At 46.5% G+C, this 23,393-nt stretch overlaps 1 protein-coding gene across 1 annotated transcript; it reads left to right on the forward strand.

The window, feature by feature from the left end:
- The first annotated feature begins 58 nt into the window (after window positions 1-58).
- Window positions 59-23,140, forward strand: pibf1 (progesterone immunomodulatory binding factor 1). Its single transcript, XM_034289897.1, has 17 exons — window positions 59-720; window positions 841-941; window positions 1,246-1,444; window positions 1,524-1,643; window positions 1,726-1,859; window positions 2,028-2,136; window positions 2,283-2,464; window positions 2,925-3,050; window positions 4,047-4,145; window positions 9,005-9,170; window positions 9,727-9,877; window positions 10,247-10,337; window positions 10,527-10,629; window positions 14,567-14,697; window positions 18,365-18,449; window positions 21,424-21,597; window positions 22,949-23,140. Exons 1-17 carry the CDS (start codon window positions 418-420, stop codon window positions 23,000-23,002), a joined length of 2,328 nt encoding a protein of 775 aa, XP_034145788.1. The 5' UTR covers window positions 59-417; the 3' UTR covers window positions 23,003-23,140.
- Window positions 23,141-23,393: the final 253 nt, after the last annotated feature.

Genomic DNA, 23,393 nt, shown 5'->3' on the forward strand with positions numbered 1-23,393 from the left:
GGACATTTTATGTAGTTGCAAAATGCGCACGTCATTCACTTCCGTTTTGTTTGTTGTCATCCGCCGATCCAGTGGCGGTTTCTATGCGTTGTTGAGCGGGACCCTTGAAATCATGAACAGGACCACAAACATATTTGTTTTGTTCGCCAATTGATGGGGTTAGTGATAGGATAAATTGTCAGCATTATGCATGTATGACTAAAACTATTACCGGCTAAGGTACAAGCTAGCCAGATAGATTTTTGTGTTGGACAACGTTTTATTTATAACACAGTTCGAGTATCTACTGCACTGTTGCTAACTAGTCTATCAATACTTAGTCCAATCCAATGCAAGCTTAACCACAGTAGTGCAAAGCCTTGATGTCCTTATTAACGTAATCCTTAGTTAATCTTCGGCAGGCAATACTAAAGGTGTATGCTACCAAAAAGAGATTCTTTACTGCAACTCGCAAAACACAAGATGCCTCCTAAGAAACAGAAAATCCCGTCGGTGAACATCTCAAGTTCTCTGGAAGAGTCGGAAGATATTAGTTTGGAGACAACAGTGCCCACCGAAGACATCTCATCATCCGAAGAGAGAGACGGTACTGGTGCTCAGAAAGTCACCCGGCAGCTCATTGAGAGGAAAGAGCTTCTACATAACCTTCAGCTGTTGAAAATAGAGATGTCACAAAAAAACCTTATCGTAGACAACATGAAAGTTGACCACTTGACCAAGGTAGCGACTTTTACTTATATTTAGCTAGCTGCTAATCTTTCACGTCATGCCTTGAACGTGAGCCATGCCTAACTTTTTTTACTTGTTTTTTTTTTCTGTGCCGTCTTCCACCTTCCGTAGATTGAGGAACTGGAGGAGAGGCTGAATGATGCCCTTCACCAGAAACAGGTCCTTGCTCTGCGACTGGATAGCCAGCTTAAACTGACCCAGGATGAGGCCAGGTGGGACAATATGGATTTTATTATAAGAAATTAATTAATCAATTACATTTATTCAAGTGCTCCCCGTTTTACATGTGCATTTATGCTAATACGGAGAGCTAGTTTAAAACTCCAAACATAAGATGTTGAAGAGAGGAAAAACAAACAAGCCAGGAACCTAGAGAGATGATGCATTTGTTAACATTTTATTTGGTATTACCTTGACAAATAAAGATAAAATAAAAATACTACCTAACCTGTTTAGTTATGCATTTCTTTGTATAAGTGGTGTTTTTATTAAAGTACTTCTCTATTTTGGCTTTAGGAAGCAGCAGGCTCTCCGTAAACAGGAGTTGGATGGCATCCTTCTGAGACAGAAGCAGCTGGAGGAGACCAACAGGCAGCTGTGTGACAAGGCGGGAGATGTCCGACGCAGCCTCCGAGACCTGGAGCTCACCGAGGACAAATACATGGAACTCCGAGACGTGTCGGAAGAGAACCTGTCAATTCCTGAATATGTAGCGGTGAGAACTGCAGGGAAGGGGATTGTTCAAGTTTATTTGTCCGTTCAGGTCTAAGTGTTGTCGTTTTGGGTTCCTCCAGTTGCGTTTCTATGAGGCTGTGACTCCTCTCAGAGCCCAGCTGTCTGAACTCCATCTGAAGAAGAACTGCCTTACTGATGACCTGGACACACACCGGGCTCAGATCAAGGCCCTCATGGAGGTACACACACACACACACACACACACACACACACACAGTTGCGTTTTTTTGGGTTCTGTTGTAACCCGGGTGTAATGTGTAGAGTTATGAGGAGGAGAGAAGGGTGCGTTCGGAGTTGGAGATCAGGAGCCAGAGACTGACTCTGGAGCTGGCTGACACTAAACTGCTCATCCAGGAGGGAGACTACAAACGAGAGAACTACTCCAAGGTCAAACGGTGAGACAGGACAAGTTAACAAACCCTTGTCTTAATTAAGATTACATCTCTTGACTGAAATATTTGTAAAATGTGCGATTTAACTTGTAATGTATTTTTTAACTGATATCAATATTCTATGTATGTCTTAAATTAAAACGATGCCTTCCTTCTTTCCTTCCTTGCTAGTGAGAGGGATGCCTTTGAGGGTGAGGTCAGAGACCTGAGGAAGAGACTGGAGCAATTGGACCTCTCTCACAATGCCCAGACTACAGAAAACAACCAACTCTGCAAGGAGGTGGGCTGCCAACCAGAATATAGTCCATAGTCATTCACCTCCTTGGGTGGGAAAATACCTGCACTATATCTGGACATGTCTTGTCTGGCTTGCTACAACTGAAGTTCCCTCCGGAACCATTAAGTTGTTCTGTTCTATTATTTTAGGTGTCTTCTCTGCAGCAGTCAGTCACCCTGCTCCAGAAGGACAAGGAGTACCTCCACCGACAGAGCATGGAGCTGAACGTGCGCTGTGCCCACCAAGAGGACCGTTTGGAGAGACTGCAAACACAGTTGGTTGATACACAGCGGGCCCGGGAAGAGGTCTATGAAAAATACATAGCCTCCAGGTGGGTGTTGGGTCTAGGACATAGCCTCCAGGTGGGTGTTGGGTCTAGGACATAGCCTCCAGGTGGGTGTTGTGTCTAGGACATAGCTTCCAGGCGGGTGTTGTGTCTAGGACATAGCTTCCAGGCGGGTGTTGGGTCTAGGACATAGCCTTCAGGCGGGTGTTGGGTCTAGGACATTCATTAGTGCACACCATAACCAACATAGGTACATGTTTGGCATAGAAAGGTTGCAAAGGATCTTACTGCAAAAATGTAGATAACCTCCTTGTTTCAACCTTTTATTTTGTTTGGTAATTCGTGTTGATGGTGACTATGACTCCCATGTTAGTGTCAAAGGAAGGTATGAGAATACCTAGAATACCATAATTGCTCTGAAAAAAAGATAATATAACCATTTCCACAGAGAAGTACATTGTAAATGTTGTTCTGCATAGAAGGTTATTTAACGGTTGTTCCACAGAGACCACTACAAGACTGAGTATGAGAATAAACTTCGCGAGGAGCTGGAGAACATCCGCCTGAAGACCAGTCAAGAGATCGACATCCTCCAGAGGACCTCCAAGGAGATGTATGAGAGAGAGAACAGGTCAGATGATGTGTGTGTCTGCTGGCTAGAGAAATGTAGGATGTCTGCGTTTTGGGACGATGACACGACATGGCCAGTAGAGGGGGCTCTAACACTGAGTGTAATTGGTATACAGTGTAGGAGATAGAATATTGAAGTGATATTTCATTCTGGACCTACATGCCAGTTCCACATTTTCTTAATTGCAATCCTCCAATCAGGGTCTTATTTAGACCTGGGACTCCAGGTGGGGGCAATTTCTGATGAGGTAGAACAGAAAACCAGCAGGCTCCAGACCTCACAAGGTAACATTTTCACTTCCCTGGTACATACACTGCTCAAAAAAATTAAGGAAACACATAAATCACAGATTGGGTCTAGATGAACAAAATGTACTAAAGATCAACATCTTTTCTGTACTTTGTGTTATTTGTTGAGAATAAAATTAATAAGCAACGGTCAATGGAAACCAAAATCACCAACCAATTGAGGGCTGGATTCAAACTCACACTGAAAATCAAAGTAAACCATTGAAATCAGAGGCGGTTCCAACTTGTGTGAATTTCATTACGGCAACTCATAACATGACTCAGTAGTGTGTATGACCCCCACGTGCCTGTATGGACTCCTGACAATGTCTGGGCATGCTCCTGATGAGACGGCAAATGGTGTCCTGGGGGATCTCCTCCCAGACCTGGACCAGGGCATCAGTGAGCTCCAGGACAGTCTGTGGCGCTACTTGGCACCGTCGGACGCACCGATACATAGCGTCCTAGAGGTTCTCAATTGGATTCAGGTCTGGGGAACATGAGGGCCAGTCCATGACATCAATGCCTTCATCATCCAGGAAATGCCTACACTGGCCACATGAGGCCTGGCATTGTCCTGCACCAGGAGGAACCTCATTTTAACATTTTAGTGGTCGGGCGGGGGCATGCTTGTACCCCCAGAGCTCGATGGAGTTCGTTGTGTGTTTCTGCCTGACCTCGGCCTGTTGTTCTTTCTTCTGTCATCCAGGAGTCTCCGTGAGTCGCGTGACAACGCAGTGCTGGAGAAAGACAGAGCGATGGCAGCAGAGAGAGAAACGCAGGCCCAACATGACCAGCTGCTAGAACAGTAAGACTCGAGAAATGTGTATGACGGGTTTGTGGACCAAATTCTACAATCCTTAAAGTAGTGTTACACATCTCTATCGCTGTTCTGTACTGAAAGTGTCTGTGCTCGTTTTACTACCTCTACTTTGTCTAACCAGACGTTATTCTGTGTGGAAGAACAAGTGAATGCACTTGGCTTCCTCTGCGGGCCCATAGCAACGTATTTTAACAACCGCCGATTTAAAAGTCCTCTGCTCACTAGAGCTGACTACCGCTTTTTACAGCAACATTCAGCTTTTATTTTGATTTAGGATATTTGCTCTGCAGGAAATGTGTTACCTGCACGGGTGGTAATGGGTTTAATTAGTATTTTTCTTTGAACAGCCATCGGGTTGTGTTTTGCCAAAATCTGGGCTGAGCTACAACAGCAATTCCTGTGTAACATTAACCTTTACTGCTGTCCAAGTTAAAACAATCTGGCAGGCTGGTTTGGGACAGAGCAGGCCTTTTCTGTCTTGGATACTTTTGACTTAAAATCAGGTTTCTAGCTTTAACACCTGACTTTTTTGTCATTGTAAAATGGTTGTGTTTTTGTTATAAAGGTCAGCTTAGAACGCTGTCTTGTCACTTTCAGTCAATTATGTCTGTTTAAAAAAACAAAACAAAGGGGGGGAGGTCTCCTGTTACCTGTTTTCCCAGTAATGCCAAAGTAATTGTCATTCCAACGATGTTCAGCAGGTAAGCAGGTGTGGGAATGTGTGAAAGCTGTCTACACCATGTGAGTGCTCATGGCTAGTTCTAGAGAATCAGTGATAAATGGGACCTCCCATCTTATTCACAACACAAGGGGGGGGGGTGTTATCTTTTGTTCTTATGTTTGCATATTTAATATACAACCCTGCATGTAGACCAAGTTTTGGCAGTCTGTTTCTGACAGCTGCCTCGTGCGCTACAACATAAAAGAGAGGCCTGTAGATCCCTTGAATGTTTCCCAGGGGTCCTTGGAGACTTCTATGAGCATCTTTCAGTTCCATTGGCAGATTATTTCACTTAATTCAAGCAAATATCTCCTCAAATATAGTTAAATTGTCTTCTTCCATTGGCACATTTTTTTACAGTGCGCCCCTATGATTAAGACTGAACCAAATGCAAATTCATTATTTAAAAATCCTACAATGTGATTTTCTGGATTTTTGTTTTAGATTACGTCTCTCACAGTTGAAGAGTACCTATGATAAAAATACATTCTTTGTAAGTGGGAAAACCTGCAAAATCGGCAGTGTCTTAAATACTTGTTCTCACCACTATACATTACCTGAAAACATAGCACAATAATTCCTCTAGGTCATGAAGAAATTTGTAGGGGAGCCACGTATGGACTAAAAACAAATCACTGGCTTGCGACAAGTGGATTTGGCACACCAACCCATGTTGAAAATTAATGAATCATACAGACATTGAGTCTTGTCCCTATTCTGAATCCTCTGGCATCATGCAGCCTTGCATTTTATCTCTCAAGTGAATTCTCACACCATCATTTGTCTATAATATACAGTACCAGACAAAACTTTGCACAAACCTACTCATTCAAGGGTATTTCTTAATTTTTACTGTTTTACACAATTTTTTTACTGTTGTATTTTTGCTACTATTGTAGAATAATAGTAAAGACATCCAAACGAGACATGTCAGAGAACAATTTCAACCTGGATTAAGTTTAAATAGAGTCTGGACTGGTCAACCCTCTGAGCCTGGGTCCTCTCTAGGTTTCTTCCTAAATTCCGGCCTTCTTAGGGAGTTTTTCCTAGCCACTGAAGTTCAACACTACTGTTGTTTGCTCCTTGGGGTTTCAGGCCGGTAGTTTTGTAAAAAAACTTTGTGACAACTGCTGACAGCTTGATTGATTAAATTCCATTGAACATATTACCCCAAACACTAATTGGGAATTGATACAACATTGCCTGTCACAACAAATCCTAGTTCAATTGAGTTGAGCGGCTTGGTCAAAGCCTCTAGACCTCAAACCCCTTCGAGCACAACTGCTGTTGGCAAAAACCACAAATGAACCACCTGATCTGACGTTGTCACTTCAGCTTGGACTGTCATGCCTGTTGAGCAAAGCACTGACAGGCTTTCACAGGAAATTTGTGTTGCAAAATGCTTTTGTTCTCATGTTAGAAGCCGGCTGTTACATATAGTAGTCACAATGTAGAACCTGTATCAAATTGAGGCAGAAGTTTGCTCAAGTTATTTGGAAAATTGCAGCACTGATGTCATTCAGTGAACGTTCCATTATCTTCTCACTGTAATGTTGGTTACAAGCTGATACATACACTGAATGGCTTGTCTACCTAGCAAAGATCAGGTTTCCAAGGCAGTAACCCCCCCATGCCCAAATGGTCAATGTAAACATTCCTGTGGTTATCAGAGTGCAACTTACAGAGAGATAATCTAAACAGAGAGGTTTCTGTTGTTCTCATTATCTAGGCACATCCACTTCCCATGAAATGTACATTCATAATGTAATTGTTAATGCTCAGATTCCAGTTATTTTGTCCCAAGTGAAACCCTTTTCTCTATTTAGTGCATGACTTTGGAGCAGCCTGGTCAGACCGAACCCACCCCATAGAATTAGATACCATGTCTGACTGAAAAGGCCTGGGCTGCAGAGCTTTTGTCCCATCATAGTCCGACTCTCAGGACCACCATTTCTCAATGCTGGGGATGCGGCACACTTTCCGTTGTGTGTCTTTTTCCCATCAAAGGCCACATGCATCTCTGCCTCAGGAAACCTCTCCCTTTTCTCTGGAACTGCAGGCGCTCTGAACCGAGCCCCGTTGCTCACAGCTGAGTGTGCTTCAGCCGCGTGACTCTGGGGGCCACGGGACAGTTACCGGCAGATCAACGGCAGAGGCCCGCGGTCGTCACCGTCCTCCCATCTAGCCGTAGTTTTGCGTGCCACACATCCTTTGCAGCAGTTGTTAGGCATTCCTCGCATTGCTCTTCTGGGGGTATGGAGTTCCCAGCCCCCTTACAGATGACATCCACCCAGCCACCAGGCTCCGATTCTGGGGTTAACAACGACAGATGCTCCCGTGTTCCAGCAGCCTAACCCCCATCGTGCTATGCATGGTATCCTGCTATTTTGGGTTGAAGTATGGAGAGAGAAAAGGGACAGTTTGGTATGGTTGTGAGAGCTTGGTCTGTTTTGTTTTTCTCATTGTTCCAGCGCTTTCAAATGTGTTCGAAATGTGACCTTTGTTGCAGTGTAATTCCAATGTACTATATTTCTGACTCATTATTCCTGTCGTAAATTTTTTTTATTGGAACGTTACTGTTGTGGATTTGCATATCCTGGCAGAAATTGTGAAATTTTGGCATTGATTTTGATCATGTGTCAGTACAACTTACCTTGTCATTAAGCTATTCTAACCAAACATTTCCAGCTGGAACCACACGTGACCCAACAGCAGGTGAAAATGGTAAATCAAGGTCAATTTCCCACACCTGTGGCTTTTTAAATTGGAATTAGTGTATAAATAGTGAATGAGTTTGTTAGCTCTCACATGGATGCACTGAGCAGGCTAGATACTGAGCCATGGGGAGCAGAAAAGAACTGTCAAAAGACCTGCGTAACACGGTAATGGAACTTTATAGAGATGGAAAAGGATATAAAAAAATATCCAACGCCTTGCAAATGCCAGTCAGTACTGTTGAATTACTTACTACGAAGTGAAACATTTGGGAATCTCTTGATACCAAGCCAAGGTCAGGTGTTTTGGGGGGTGTGAGCTCTAAAGGCACAGGTACCTTGTGAAAATTGATGGCAAGATGAATGCAGCATGTTATCAGCATGTTATAAACTGGGAATTGTGTAGGTTGTACAGCACTTTTTGCCAGACCGCGAATGTGGAGCCAGCCAAGAAGAGCGAATGTCACTGACTGACTGTGTGAGTGAGTGAACGAACGAACAAACCTTGTTAAATAGCGTAGTGGTTAGAGAAGCGGACCTGGGAAGTCCTGAGTTCATATCTCCTCGCAGGCGAAGTGAAGTATGCATTATGAATAATTCAGTATAGACTAAAACTTCACTGGCTAAAATCTCCAGTAACTACATTATCGTAAGCTTGAAATTAAACAGTTATATTGCGACTGTTTCTGGTGGATTTTTGAAAAACGCATCCGTGCATGCGTTTTGGGTCAGGATAGACAAACATATTTGCTGGCTACAACATACTGTTACGTTATGGTAAGCCTTAACTGAAACTGTATACGGTTATATTGCGACTGTTTCTGGCATAGAAAAGTTAGTCTTCTGTCTCGCTAGCAATAGCTCAATTCTTATGATTATTCCTAGGAAGTTCGTAGATACTAGTAAGCCTATTTGAACCCGGGTTCAAATCTCGAGCAGACAATGTTTTCTATTTCGGGCCGGCTGAACTAGGCTTGCCTGGTTTCTTGTTTTATTAATTGTCACCCTTTTATCTATAAAATATCTAGTGTTGATTTGGCTATAAAACTGGAGAGGATTCCAACTCTCAAACTGTACGAGCCAACCTCATTCTCTTCCTGGTTGGAAGACACCTTTACCGGGCGTCTCAGACACTGACCGACATCATTTGAAGACCACAGTTTTGGGGAGAAGCACTGCTTCTGTTCATGCAACCTCACTGTGAACCCAACAATACTTCCAGAGCGGGCGGAATTGATGAGTCTGTTAGTCGTAATCTACTGTGTGTGACCTTGCATAGCAGCAAGGTAGTTCTGAGTGTCTCTCCGTAACCTGAGCACTCTATCTCAGTTGGATGAGGTGTTTTCAACACCCACCCCCTAAAAGAGGAAGAAACTAAGCCTACGGTGTGTGTGTGTGTGTGCGCACAGGTTCCGTGCTATCCAGCTGGGGACTGACAGCCGCGTGTCGGAGCTCCTGAACCAAGTGAAGCTCAGGAGTTTGGAGGCAGAACGCGCTCAGATGGTGCAGGAGGAGACGGCCAGGATACTTGGGCAGTGTCAGGTGGAGGCAGAGAAGCACCAGAAGAAACTGGAGGTACATGGCTGGGTCCTAATCTGGGCTCCTTTACCTCTTAAAGTACACCACCTTTGACCAGAAGAAACTGGAGGTACATGGCTGGGTCCTAATCTGGGCTCCTTTACCTCTTAAAGTACACCACCTTTGACAAGTGGAAACCAGAGTTGGGGCCAATAAACCTGGGTGGCGTTCCATTTGCCTGATGACTCAGACTGACATATTCCGCTGCTCTATCATTCACCAAATATTTCAGTCTGAGTTGGATTTCTATTCAACTCATTTGTAAAGATGTGAAAATTAACTTTTTTTTACTTTTTTTTTTACTGCTAATAGTTATCTGGGATTGGGTCAACTCAGTCTGTTTGTCAAACCCAACCATGAGCCTTCAGAAACCCACTCAGGTGGGCTCTTTTCCTGACCCTAAATCTATTGATTTCTGGGACGAACCGAATGTTTTTTAGGATTTTTATTCTGAATAGGTGTGTAGAATGGGGCCGTAGTTGTGCCTCTATAAAACAATGCATGGGCAATACCTTAGAGCTACTCATGCCATCAGTCTCTTATCGCCCGTCAGGTTCTGACCAAGGAGTTCTATGGGCTCCAGGCGTCGTCAGAGAAGCGGATTGCAGAACTTGAGGCCCAAAACTGTGAACACCTGGCCCGACTGGATACCTATGAGAAGCTGGAGCGGGAGCTGGATGATGTCACCCTGCAGGCTGCTGAAAGTAAACGCTGCAATTTTAGAGAAAATATCTGAAAGTAATGTGGATGAATGTGAAGTAATGTTAGGACTCAAATTTAACAGCAGTGTCTCTCAACATTAGACATTACACTACACAATAATGTTGCCACATTATTGGAAGTCATTACAAAACAAGGTTATCGTTTCACAATGTTAGAAAAACAACATCAGGTTGTTGCAGATAAAGGAAAGTGGGAATGTTGTACTACAAAAAATGTTTCTGTAGAAAGTAATATCTGTCACGGGCATCAAAAGAAAATGTTGGCAGTATGCCATACAACCATCATAGATGCACACACACAGGCATTTCTTCTGTGATTCCTCTGAAAACGAGTGTTGTTCCTCCCGATAGTTGATAATGAAGTGGAGGCCGAGAGGGTTTTATTCTCCTATGGGTATGGTGCCAACGTCCCCACAACGGCCAGAAGGCGACTCAAGCAAAGGTGAGGTCGGAGTTCATTGTGCATCCCAAATGGCCCCGTTTGTTTGATCTGACCAGCCCTGGTCTAAAGTAGTGCACTTAACTGATTAGCTGGTTGCCATTTGGGACAGCTTACTTGTTGGTTTGTTTTATGTCCAAGAGTGTTTCATTAGCTCGTATTAACGTGTGTGTGTGTGTGTGTGTGTGTCAGTGTTCACCTGGCCCGTAGAGTGTTACTCCTGGAGAAACAGAACACACTGCTAAGAAGAGACCTGGAGAAACGCAACGCAGAGACTGGTCAGGTCTCTGATGAGGTAATGCACACAGACTGGTCAGGTCTCTGATGAGGTAATGCACACAGACTGGTCAGGTCTCTGATGAGGTAATGCACACAGACTGGTCAGGTCTCTGATGAGGTAATGCACACAGACTGGTCAGATCACAGTAATGATACAATCTTAGAGAACAGTGTAATATAACTTACCGATTGTAATATAATTTTTGTGCACATTGAGTCATTTACTTGAACTATTGTGCTGTCCTACTTAGTTGTCAGATCAGAAGGTTTTCCCAGATAGCAGGGAGGGGGTCGAGGCTTGAAGCGCTGGCTGCTGCCTGACAGACCACGCCCACCCACCGAAACTCACCAGTTACAACTTGTAGATTATTACAGGGAGTTGCCAATGATTGTCAAGAGCCGTTAGAGGCTGCAACTCTGATTCAAATCCCATCATAAAATAACCAGTTTTAATTGTGGGTGAGGATCCAGTGTTGGTTTGTGTACATCATGTAATAATTTAGTTGGCATTGTTCATCCAGTCCCTCTGAGCCTGTTGTCTTCGGTTCACATCATCGGCCTACCACCAATCACCTTCCCCCTGGACTGTCCCATCACATAGTCACCACCAATCACCTTTCCCCCTGGACTGTCCCATCACACAGTCACTACCAATCACCTTTCCCCCTGGACTGTCCCATCACACAGTCACCACCAATCACCTTTCCCCCTGGACTGTCCCATCACAAAGTCACTACCAATCACCTTCCCCCTGGACTGTCCCATCACACACAGTCACTACCAATCACCTTTCCCCCTGGACTGTCCCATCACACAGTCACTACCAATCACCTTTCCCCCTGGACTGTCCCATCACACAGTCACTACCAATCACCTTTCCCCCTGGACTGTCCCATCACACAGTCACCACCCATCACCTTTCCCCCTGGACTGTCCCATCACACAGTCACTACCAATCACCTTTCCCCCTGGACTGTCCCATCACACAGTCACTACCAATCACCTTTCCCCCTGGACTGTCCCATCACACAGTCACCACCAATCACCTTTCCCCCTGGACTGTCCCATCACAAAGTCACCACCAATCACCTTTCCCCCTGGACTGTCCCATCACACAGTCACCACCAATCACCTTTCCCCCTGGACTGTCCCATCACACAGTCACCACCAATCACCTTTCCCCCTGGACTGTCCCATCACACAGTCACCACCAATCACCTTTCCCCCTGGACTGTCCCATCACACAGTCACCACCAATCACCTTTCCCCCTGGACTGTCCCATCACACAGTCACCACCAATCACCTTTCCCCCTGGACTGTCCCATCACACAGTCACTACCAATCACCTTTCCCCCTGGACTGTCCCATCACACAGTCACTACCAATCACCTTTCCCCCTGGACTGTCCCATCACACAGTCACTACCAATCACCTTTCCCCCTGGACTGTCCCATCACACAGTCACTACCAATCACCTTTCCCCCTGGACTGTCCTATCACACAGTCACTACCAATCACCTTTCCCCCTGGACTGTCCCATCACACAGTCACTACCAATCACCTTTCCCCCTGGACTGTCCCATCACACAGTCACTACCAATCACCTTTCCCCCTGGACTGTCCCATCACACAGGCACTACCAATCACCTTTCCCCCTGGACTGTCCCATCACACAGTCACTACCAATCACCTTTCCCCCTGGACTGTCCCATCACACAGTCACTACCAATCACCTTTCCCCCTGGACTGTCCCATCACACAGTCACTACCAATCACCTTTCCCCCTGGACTGTCCCATCACACAGGCACTACCAATCACCTTTCCCCCTGGACTGTCCCATCACACAGTCACTACCAATCACCTTTCCCCCTGGACTGTCCCATCACACAGTCACTACCAATCACCTTTCCCCCTGGACTGTCCCATCACACAGTCACTACCAATCACCTTTCCCCCTGGACTGTCCCATCACACAGTCACTACCAATCACCTTTCCCCCTGGACTGTCCCATCACACAGTCACTACCAATCACCTTTCCCCCTGGACTGTCCCATCACACAGGCACTACCAATCACCTTTCCCCCTGGACTGTCCCATCACACAGTCACTACCAATCACCTTTCCGTGTGTGTGTGTGTGTGTGTGTGTGTGTGTGTGTGTGTGTGTGTGTGTGTGTGTGTGTGTGTGTGTGTGTGTGTGTGTGTGTGTGTGTGTGTGTGTGTGTGTACACATGGTACCTGCTATCAGCCCAGCTTTGTCCGTGTATATTGTTTGAAGGGTTTACACCTCACATTATTTTTGGCTTGCCTTGTTAGTTTTTTTTTTTGTTGGGAAAATGAACCCCTTATCCTATTTCCTGTGTCTGTCTGTAATCCCTACAACACTGTGATATTTTCAAGGAGACTCAAAGCTATGTAAAGGGTCTAATTACCTAATGACTTGATAGAGATTTTTTCATAAATTGGCACACATTTCAAAAAACTTGTTTTTGCCTTGTCATTACTAGGTATTGTTTTCAGATTAGTGGTCTTTTTTAATCAATTGTTGCAGTGATATTAAGTTGATATTTGGACAACATTTGGAGAACATATAGGGGACCGAATACCTCCCAAAGGCACAGTACCTGTGCCCATTACTTACCGCCCAATGAATTAAGAGACAAAATGGGAGTCTAAGCTTTCTAATCACAAGCAAGACATCAGTGTCGGCTTCAAAAGGCGAATGATAATCTGACACTGAAAAGGGGTGAGGTCTAGTCTAGCTCACCTGGCAGAGTTCTGGGTTGGATTCCTACGAGGGACCAGTGTGAACCCGGAAAATGCAATGCACTAACTTACTTTTAAGTCTGCTAAATTATCTAAATGTCAGCGAGAGAAACATTGTGTGGTGTTTTGCACTTCTTTATTGGTGTCCGCCCTGTCTACAACCTAAACCGTACCCTTCATTAGACTACCAGTATTTAGGCTGACAGCATACTACATCAACTGCCTATGTTGATCACTATCTGACCACAAGGTCGCTCTGCGTGGCTCTGTGCCAGGCCTGTTCCAGTGGCCTGCGCATCGTCTGGCTCGTCGTTGTGTCATCACCCATTGACGACTTCTGTCAGATCATGAATGATTAGACGGTGATATGTACTGACCTCAGACAGTCTGCCGTCGTCCCGTGACGGATTGGCACGCTCTTCAACACGCCTCGTGACTCAGACCGTGACGAGTGAAAGAAGTGAAAACAGTTTGCTTTTCAGGTGTAAATACTTGGGTGTTTCCTAAAGCCACCCACACACGCGCACGCACACGCACACACACGCACGCACGCACACGCACGCACGCACACACACGCACGCACACACACGCATGCACACACGCTGACAAAACTGTCTCTTTTAAAGGAACAATTTCACTTAACCTAAAACCTAACTCCTGAACCTAACCCTTAAAGCTTAAACGTAACCCTAATTCTAAGCCTAACCCTAAACTTAAACCCAAGTCAGATAAAGCTGTCAGAACCCGGTCAGATATCCTTCTGTCCTCAGGCGGATAGTAAAACAGAAACACACACACAAGCTTATTAAAATAAACCACTGTGGGCAAAAATGTATCCCCACATATACTATTTTCTCCAAATGCTAAAACTAAACCTGATCCCAAAACCCTAAATCTTACCCTAAAAATGTTAAAAATGTTAAAAGTGAGACACGACAGCAATATGTTGTGAAATGTTTCTGCATTTCATACTTAGCAAGCTACCTTTGTATTTTGTTGAATACATTATTTTCCGTGGTTTACAAGACTTGAACTGGTTCTCACAAGTGTAGAAATGCACGAACGTGCAGTCATAGCATGTTTGGTGGATGCCAACAGGACAATGAATATCTCCTAAAAATATTGCTTCTTCTAAAGTCCTGGACGGATACTTGACCAGTGCTGTGCCGTCTGTGTGTCCCGTAGCTGAAGGCAGCCAATCACCTCCTGCTTCAGGTCCAGCAGCCGTACAGCTACCTGGTGGACTCGGTGAGACAGAGAGACACGCAGATTCAGAACCTTCGAGAACGCATTGCTCAGCTGGAGGACGATGTCAGGTACACACACGCATGCGCGCACACTCATTCCCCGGCAATCATCCACTGTGGTGCTTGCAGGTGTCCGACCCACCATCGGGTGGTACTGCAGCTTGACGAGACCAGGATCAGACCCCATGGCCCGGTGATCTCTGACCCCTGGCCCGGTGAGTCAGACCCATGGCCCGGTGATCTCTGACCCCTGGCCCGGTGAGTCAGACCCATGGCCCGGTGATCTCTGACCCCTGGCCCGGTGAGTCAGACCCATGGCCCGGTGATCTCTGACCCCTGGCCCGGTGAGTCAGACCCATGGCCCGGTGATCTCTGACCCCTGGCCCGGTGAGTCAGACCCATGGCCCGGTGATCTCTGACCCCTGGCCCGGTGAGTCAGACCCATGGCCCGGTGATCTCTGACCCCTGGCCCGGTGAGTCAGACCCATGGCCCGGTGATCTCTGACCCCTGGCCCGGTGAGTCAGACCCCATGGCCCGGTGATCTCTGACCCCTGGCCCGGTGAGTCAGACCCATGGCCCGGTGATCTCTGACCCCTGGCCCGGTGAGTCAGACCCATGGCCCGGTGATCTCTGACCCCTGGCCCGGTGAGTCAGACCCCATGGCCCGGTGATCTCTGACCCCTGGCCCGGTGAGTCAGACCCATGGCCCGGTGATCTCTGACCCCTGGCCCGGTGAGTCAGACCCATGGCCCGGGGATCTCTGCCTTTTATTGTGGCCAGCCTAAGGCACACCTGTGCAATAATCACATTTCTCCCTCTTCTCCTTTTTCTGTGAAGATTGAAGCCTGCTTCATCAATATACAGGTACTCATAATGAGTTTCACTGCTATCCAACTCCAAGATTCTCTAGAGTAAAAAGAACACACGGTACAAAACAGTAAATTAAGTCAATACTACTGTGAAACTGTTGCTGAAGTTTGAGTTCACACTTTGAAGCAGCAGTATACAGGTGCTGGTCATAAAATTTGAATATCATCAAAAAGTTTATTTATTTCAGTAATTCCATTCAAAAAGTTAAACTTGTATAATGTATACATTCATTCCACACAGACTGATATATTTCAAGTGTTTATTTCTTTACATTTTTATGATTATAACTGACAACTAATGAAAACCCCAAATTCAGTATCTCAGAAAATTTGAATATTGTGAAAAGGTTCAATATTGAAGTAACCTGGTGCCACACTCTAATCAGCTAATTAACCCAAAACACCTGCAAAGGCCTTTAAATGGTCTCTCAGTCTAGTTCTGTAGGCAACACAATCATGGGGAAGACTGCTGACTTGACAGCTGTCCAAAAGACGACCATTGACACCTTGCACAAGGAGGACAAGACACAAAAGGTCATAGCCAATGAGGCTGGCTGTTCACAGAGCTCTGTGTCCAAGCACATTAACAGAGAGGCGACGGGAAGGAAAAGATGTAGTAGAAAAAAGTGTACAAGCAATAGGGATAACCACACCCTGGAGAGGATTGTGAAACAAAACCCATTCAAAAATGTGGGGGAGATTCACAAAGAGTGGACTGCAGCGGGACTCAGTGCTTCAAGAACCACCACGCACAGACGTATGCAAGACATGGGTTTCAGCTGGTGCATTCCTTGTGTTAAGCCACTCTTGAACACGACACAGCGTCAGAAGCGTCTCGTCTGGGCTAAAGACAAAAAGGACTGGACTGTTGCTGAGTTATGTTCTCTGATGAAAGTACATTTTGCATTACCTTTGGAGGAAGAGAGGAGAGGCACAGAATCCAGGTTGCTTGAAGTCCAGTGTAAAGTTTCCACAGTCAGTGATGGTTTGGGGTGCCATGTCATCTGCTGGTGTTGGTCCACTGTGTTTTCTGAAGTCCAAGGTCAACGCAGTCGTCTACCAGGAAGTTTTAGAGCACTTCATGCTTCCTGCTGCTGACCAACTTTATGGAGATGCAGATTTCATTTTCCAACAGGATTTGGCACCTGCACACAGTGCCAAAGCTACCAGTACCTGGTTTAAGGACCATGGTATCCCTGTTCTTAATTGGCCAGCAAACTCACCTGACCTTAACCCTATAGAAAATCTGTGGGGTATTCTGAAGAGGAAGATGCGATACGCCAGACCCAACAATGCAGAAGCGCTGAAGGCCACTATCAGATCAACCTGGGCTCTCATAACACCTGAGCAGTGCCACAGACTGATCGACTCCATGCCACGCCGCATTGCTGCAGTAATTCAGGCAAAAGGAGCCCCAACTAAGTATTGAGTGCTGTACATGCTCATACTTTTCATGTTCATACTTTTCAGTTGGCCAACATTTCTAAAAATCCTTTTTTTGTATTGGTCATAAGTAATATTCTAATTTTCTTAGATACTGAATTTGGGATTTTCATTAGTTGTCAGTTATAATCATCGCAATTAAAATAAATAAACATTTGAAATATATCAGTCTGTGTGTAATGAAAGAATATAATATACAAGTTTCACTTTTTTAATGGAATTACTGAAATAAATCAACTTTTTGATGATATTCAAATTCTATGACCAGCACCTGTACATAGATATGCCTACATTTTTTCACTTACAGTAGCATGGAATAGGTTATGGACACATACTTAAAATTCAGGAAAAACATATTTGTGTTGACAGTAGTTTGGGTTGCACACACTTGAACAAACTGGAATCCCAACTCCTTCACTCTAACGGAGTTCCTCTCAAAGGGCACTTTGTGTACTTGCTTCATTCTTAGAACATGATCAATTGTGGAGAGACTGCATTGGTGGATGTTGTGGAACAGTTGATTGTCCTGTGTTATTCTTTGCTGAATTTCTTTGAGGCGGAGGGTGTTGTTCTGGACCACCATGTCAACAATGGCATGCTCTTGTTCAATTGAAAGAAGTCTTGTTCCTCCACCTGAATGTTGTCGGACTTCAATTCTGAAAATGTTTTGGACAAGCAGGAACATTTACTGTAGAAATGTAGACCTATGTCAAACAAGACTACATGGACTCTCATTGTAGAAGTAGAATGATTTAGTTACCGGTTTTCCCTCAGAAATGTGCGGATAATTGAAGCCACTGTGGATCTGTTCATATTGGGCTGAACTCTCTGCCCAGCTTCTCTCAGTGAGAGACCATGATTTATGACATGGTCAGTAAGTGTGGCTCTGATTTCATTTGAAACACGTGTGTACTCTATCCTTCTACCTCTCCTCCCTCCTCTTACACCTTGCCCTCCTCTTCCTCTCTGTCCATCTCTTCTTATATTTTCTTCTCTCTCTCTCTTTCCACTATTCCATTGCCCTCCAATCTATCCATCTCTTCTCCCTCTACTCCTCTATTTTCTCCTCTTCCTACATCCTCAGCTCTTCTTGCTCTTTCTCCATCGATTGAGAAAAACTGTAAATGGGGGCAAAAACAAAAGTGTTGTGTTTATAATTCTGTGTATATTGGATTAATTGACTGTTGATTGATGTATTTATTGGGCAGATTGAATGGCCGTTGGTAATCAATTGGTTGTCCTCCTTACTCTCCCTGCCGGTCTCACTCTCTCTGCCGGTCTCACTCTCTCTGCCGGTCTCACTCTCCCTGCCGGTCTCACTCTCCCTGCCGGTCTCACTCTCCCTGCCGGTCTCACTCTCTCTGCCGGTCTCACTCTCCCTGCCGGTCTCACTCTCCCTGCCGGTCTCACTCTCTCTGTCCAGATCTCTGAAGAAAGAGAAAATTTCTCTCCAGCAGGTGAAAAACAATATGGCCGCCGACCTGGAGAGACTGCTCAACCACCGAGAGGTATGCAACACACACACACCCACACACACACCTACCACCAAGTGTTGTACAACCCCCCCCCCCCACACACACACCAACCACCAAGAGGTACCCCCCCCCCACACACACACACACACACCAACCACCAAGAGGTGCACACACACACACACTAACCACCAAGAGACACACACACACTAACCACCAAGAGGTACCCCCCCCCCCCCACACACACACACACACACACACACCAACCACCAAGAGGTATACCCCCCCACACACACACACACACACACACACTCATACTAACCACCAATAGGTACCCCCCCCACACACACACAGGAGAGTAGTACACACACCAACCTCCAAGAGGTATACCCCCCCCCCCACACACACACACACACACACACACACACACCAACCACCAAGAGGTATACCACCCCACACACACACACACACACACACACACACACACCAACCACCAAGAGGTACACCACCCCACACACACACACACACCAACCACCAAGAGGTATACCCCCCCCCCACATACACACACACACACACCAACCACCAAGAGGTATACCCCCCCCCCCACATACACACACACACACACACACACACACCAACCACCAAGAGGTATACCCCCCCCCACATACACACACACACACACACACCAACCACCAAGAGGTATACCCCCCCCCCCCACACACACACACACACACCAACCACCAAGAGGTATACCCCCCCCCCCCCCCCCCCCCCACACACACACACACACACAGGAGAGTAGTACACACACACACACACACTAACCACCAAGAGATACCCCCCCCCCCCACACACACACACACACCAACCACCAAGAGGTACACCACAACCATTACCAGAATCAACAGGACAGTTTTCATCTGAAGCATTTCGGTTTGTGATTGGTTCCACCCCTAAGGAAACCAGCAGGTTCTGAACACCCCGGGACATATTATATAGCACTGCCTGTTTGTCTGCCACCATCAGCTTGACAGTTGTCATTTAATTACTTTTCAAAACTGGTCTGGTATAGACATGTAAATGTAGGCCCTTTTCAAAAATGATCTTAACCTCTGAGACATGAGAAGGATGTCAAGTAGTATGAGCCTGTGAAATACAAGGAATATTTTCCAAATGCTACGAGGACCCCAAAGAAAGACCAGTTCCCAAATCCACAGACACCCCAATTCTGATCATATTACCCTCAGGTCAGTTGTGGGGATCATTATGGGGAACAAACCAATGGTGTTGATCCTATCAGATCCTAATGAATCAGATTATAGGGACTGATCCTAATGAATCAGATTATAGGGACTGATCCTAATGAATCAGATTATAGGGACTGATCCTAATGAATCAGATTATAGGGACTGATCCTAATGAATCAGATTATAGGGACTGATCCTAATGAATCAGATTATAGGGACTGATCCTAATGAATCAGATTATAGGGACTGATCCTAATGAATCAGATTATAGGGACTGATCCTAATGAATCAGATAATAGGGACTGATCATAATGAATATAATTGTAGGGACTGATCCTAATGAATCAGATTATAGGGACTCATCCTAGACCAGTTCTAGTCTGGATTAGGACCCTGGTGTGATGAGTCATCAGACTGCCTTTACACGAGCTGCCCAATTCTGATCTTTTTATTATTTTTTAATTGGTATTTTTCTGCTTTATTGTGTTTCACCAAGAAGACAAAATGTACTGCACATAGAGGCCTGTTTAAAGAATCTACCAGAAATAGTCTTGTGAATATTTGTCTACTGAATGTGGAGGCAACAGGACAAACTGGTTTCTAGTGTCTGGTGGTTCCCAGGCTCTCAACATTAACTGGTGTGTTCCCTCACGGCATGCTGTACATTACACTGGAATAACGCGTTCCTGACGATTAACTATTTATGAACATGCATGCAGCTGAGGAGTGACACCCTCCCGACATGCAGCTGAGTAGTGACGCCCTCCCGACATGCAGCTGAGTAGTGGCGCCCTCCCGGCGTGTAGCTGAGGAGTGACGCCCTCCCGGCGTGTAGCTGAGGAGGGGCGCCCTCCCGGCGTGTAGCTGAGGAGGGGCGCCCTCCCGGCGTGTAGCTGAGGAGGGGCGCCCTCCCGGCGTGTAGCTGAGGAGGGGCGCCCTCCCGGCGTGTAGCTGAGGAGGGGCGCCCTCCCGGCGTGTAGCTGAGGAGGGGCGCCCTCCCGGCGTGTAGCTGAGGAGGGGCGCCCTCCCGGCGTGTAGCTGAGGAGGGACGCCCTCCCGGCGTGTAGCTGAGGAGGGACGCCCTCCCGGCGTGTAGCTGAGGAGGGGCGCCCTCTCGGCGTGTAGCTGAGGAGGGGCGCCCTCCCGGCGTGTAGCTGAGGAGGGACGCCCTCCCGGCGTGTAGCTGAGGAGGGACGCCCTCCCGGCGTGTAGCTGAGGAGGGACGCCCTCCCGGCGTGTAGCTGAGGAGGGACGCCCTCCCGGCGTGTAGCTGAGGAGGGACGCCCTCCCGGCGTGTAGCTGAGGAGGGGCGCCCTCCCGGCGTGTAGCTGAGGAGGGACGCCCTCCCGGCGTGTAGCTGAGGAGGGACGCCCTCCCGGCGTGTAGCTGAGGGAGAATTCCTCTGCTAGCTATTTACAACCACAGAATGTCTACTGCTGGCATCTAGTTTGCTCCTCTCAAACCTCACTGACAGCTGCTTCTCATGCCTGCCTGGTTGGCTGAAATGTTCCTCCTTATATTAAACCTGACTGGCTGAATGGTTGGCTGGCTGGCTGATTGGCAGGCTGACTGGCTAACCAGCCACCATACGGCTCAGTAGCCACTAACCAGCCACTGTACGGCTCTGAGACCATGTTGGGAATAGGGTGCAGAGTAGTGCATTATGTAGGGAATAGGGTGCAGAGTAGTGCATTATGTAGGGAATAGGGTGCCATTTGGGAATGCCCTGGACTCCATCTCCTGTGTTGTCCTCTGTTTTCTAGGAGTTAACAGTGATGAAGCAGGTTCTGATGAGCATGAGGTCCAGACCGACTGAGTCCTCTGTCGGGCGGGTACCAGGGACGGGCGGGGGGGGTGGCAAACCCAAACTCCTTGGTCAACACATGGAGGAGGAGGAGCAAAACCCCCAAACACACAGACCCAGACCCACCGTGTTTGTGAGTATTGACCACACAGAACCAGACCCAATCCTCCATGTGTAACCTAGACCTCCAGTAGACCAGACCCAATCCTCCATGTGTCACCTAGACCTCCAGTAGACCAGACCCAATCCTCCATGTGTCACCTAGACCTCCAGTAGACCAGACCCAATCCTCCATGTGTAACCTAGACCTCCAGTAGACCAGACCCAATCCTCCATGTGTAACCTAGACCTCCAGTAGACCAGACCCAAAACTCCATGTGTCACCTAGACCTCCAGTAGACCAGACCCAATCCTCCATGTGTAACCTAGACCTCCAGTAGACCAGACCCAATCCTCCATGTGTAACCTAGACCTCCAGTAGACCAGACCCAATCCTCCATGTGTCACCTAGACCTCCAGTAGACCAGACCCAATCCTCCATGTGTAACCTAGACCTCCAGTAGAGCAGACCCAATCCTCCATGTGTCACCTAGACCTCCAGTAGACCAGACCCAATCTTCCATGTGTCACCTAGACCTCCAGTAGACCAGACCCAATCCTCCATGTGTAACCTAGACCTCCAGTAGACCAGACCAAATCCTCCATGTGTAACCTAGACCTCCAGTAGACCAGACCCAATCCTCCATGTGTAACCTAGACCTCCAGTAGACCAGACCCAATCTTCCATGTGTAACCTAGACCTCCAGTAGACCAGACCCAATCCTCCATGTGTCACCTAGACCTCCAGTAGATCAGACCCAATCCTCCATGTGTAACCTAGACCTCCAGTAGACCAGACCCAAAACTCCACGTGTAACCTAGACCTCCAGTAGACCAGACCCAATCCTCCATGTGTCACCTAGACCTCCAGTAGACCAGACCCAATCCTCCATGTGTAACCTAGACCTCCAGTAGACCAGACCCAATCCTCCATGTGTAACCTAGACCTCCAGTAGACCAGACCCAAAACTCCACGTGTAACCTAGACCTCCAGTAGACCAGACCCAATCCTCCATGTGTAACCTAGACCTCCAGTAGACCAGACCCAATCCTCCATGTGTCACCTAGACCTCCAGTAGACCAGACCCAATCCTCCATGTGTAACCTAGACCTCCAGTAGACCAGACCCAATCCTCCATGTGTAACCTAGACCTCCAGTAGACCAGACCCAAAACTCCACGTGTAACCTAGACCTCCAGTAGACCAGACCCAATCCTCCATGTGTAACCTAGACCTCCAGTAGACCAGACCCAATCCTCCATGTGTCACCTAGACCTCCAGTAGACCAGACCCAATCCTCCATGTGTCACCTAGACCTCCAGTAGACCAGACGGACCTTTCTAAATATTCCTTTGTTAATTCCTGTTTGCTTTTTTAAATTCCAGACAAACAAAGAAGGTTCTGTATGGTCCAGAAAAGTGAAGCTCCAGCCTAAATAACCAATGACCTTACTGCTGAAGCAAATGATCAGGAGCAGGATATGTGTGAATTGTTACAATTTTATTTATATTACTATTGGTAACAGTTGTTTATGGTATATTATTATTGTGCTGTGGAAATAAACAGATTCTGTACAACCTTTTGAATAAACAGTCTGTGAAATTGTATTTCTCTGTTGTTGCCTAGCTGGTTTATATTTTTTTTGGTCTTTTTCAGTCATACAAATGCTGTTCTATTTTGAGTCTGAATTACATTTTATTTTTTTCTGTGAGATTCTCAGTTGTTTTATCCAAGTGTTCAGATTTTGTCTGGTCATGGTTTCTGTCAGGGGAAGTTGAAATAAAGTTTGATCCAGACCGCCCCAAATAAGAAACCTTTCTGGTCCAGAAA

This window comes from Esox lucius, chromosome 22 (genome assembly GCF_011004845.1).
Source record: "Esox lucius isolate fEsoLuc1 chromosome 22, fEsoLuc1.pri, whole genome shotgun sequence".
In the NCBI taxonomy this organism is placed as follows: Eukaryota; Metazoa; Chordata; class Actinopteri; order Esociformes; family Esocidae; genus Esox; species Esox lucius.

Excerpts from the sequence above, each read along its gene's own strand:
- pibf1 (XM_034289897.1), top strand. The coding sequence starts at position 418 with ATGCTACCAAAAAGAGATTCTTTACTGCAACTCGCAAAACACAAGATG. Across the intron at positions 9,171-9,726 it reads AGCACCAGAAGAAACTGGAG|GTTCTGACCAAGGAGTTCTA; the intron begins GTACATGGCTGG and ends ATCGCCCGTCAG. Across the intron at positions 9,878-10,246 it reads CACCCTGCAGGCTGCTGAAA|TTGATAATGAAGTGGAGGCC; the intron begins GTAAACGCTGCA and ends TCCTCCCGATAG.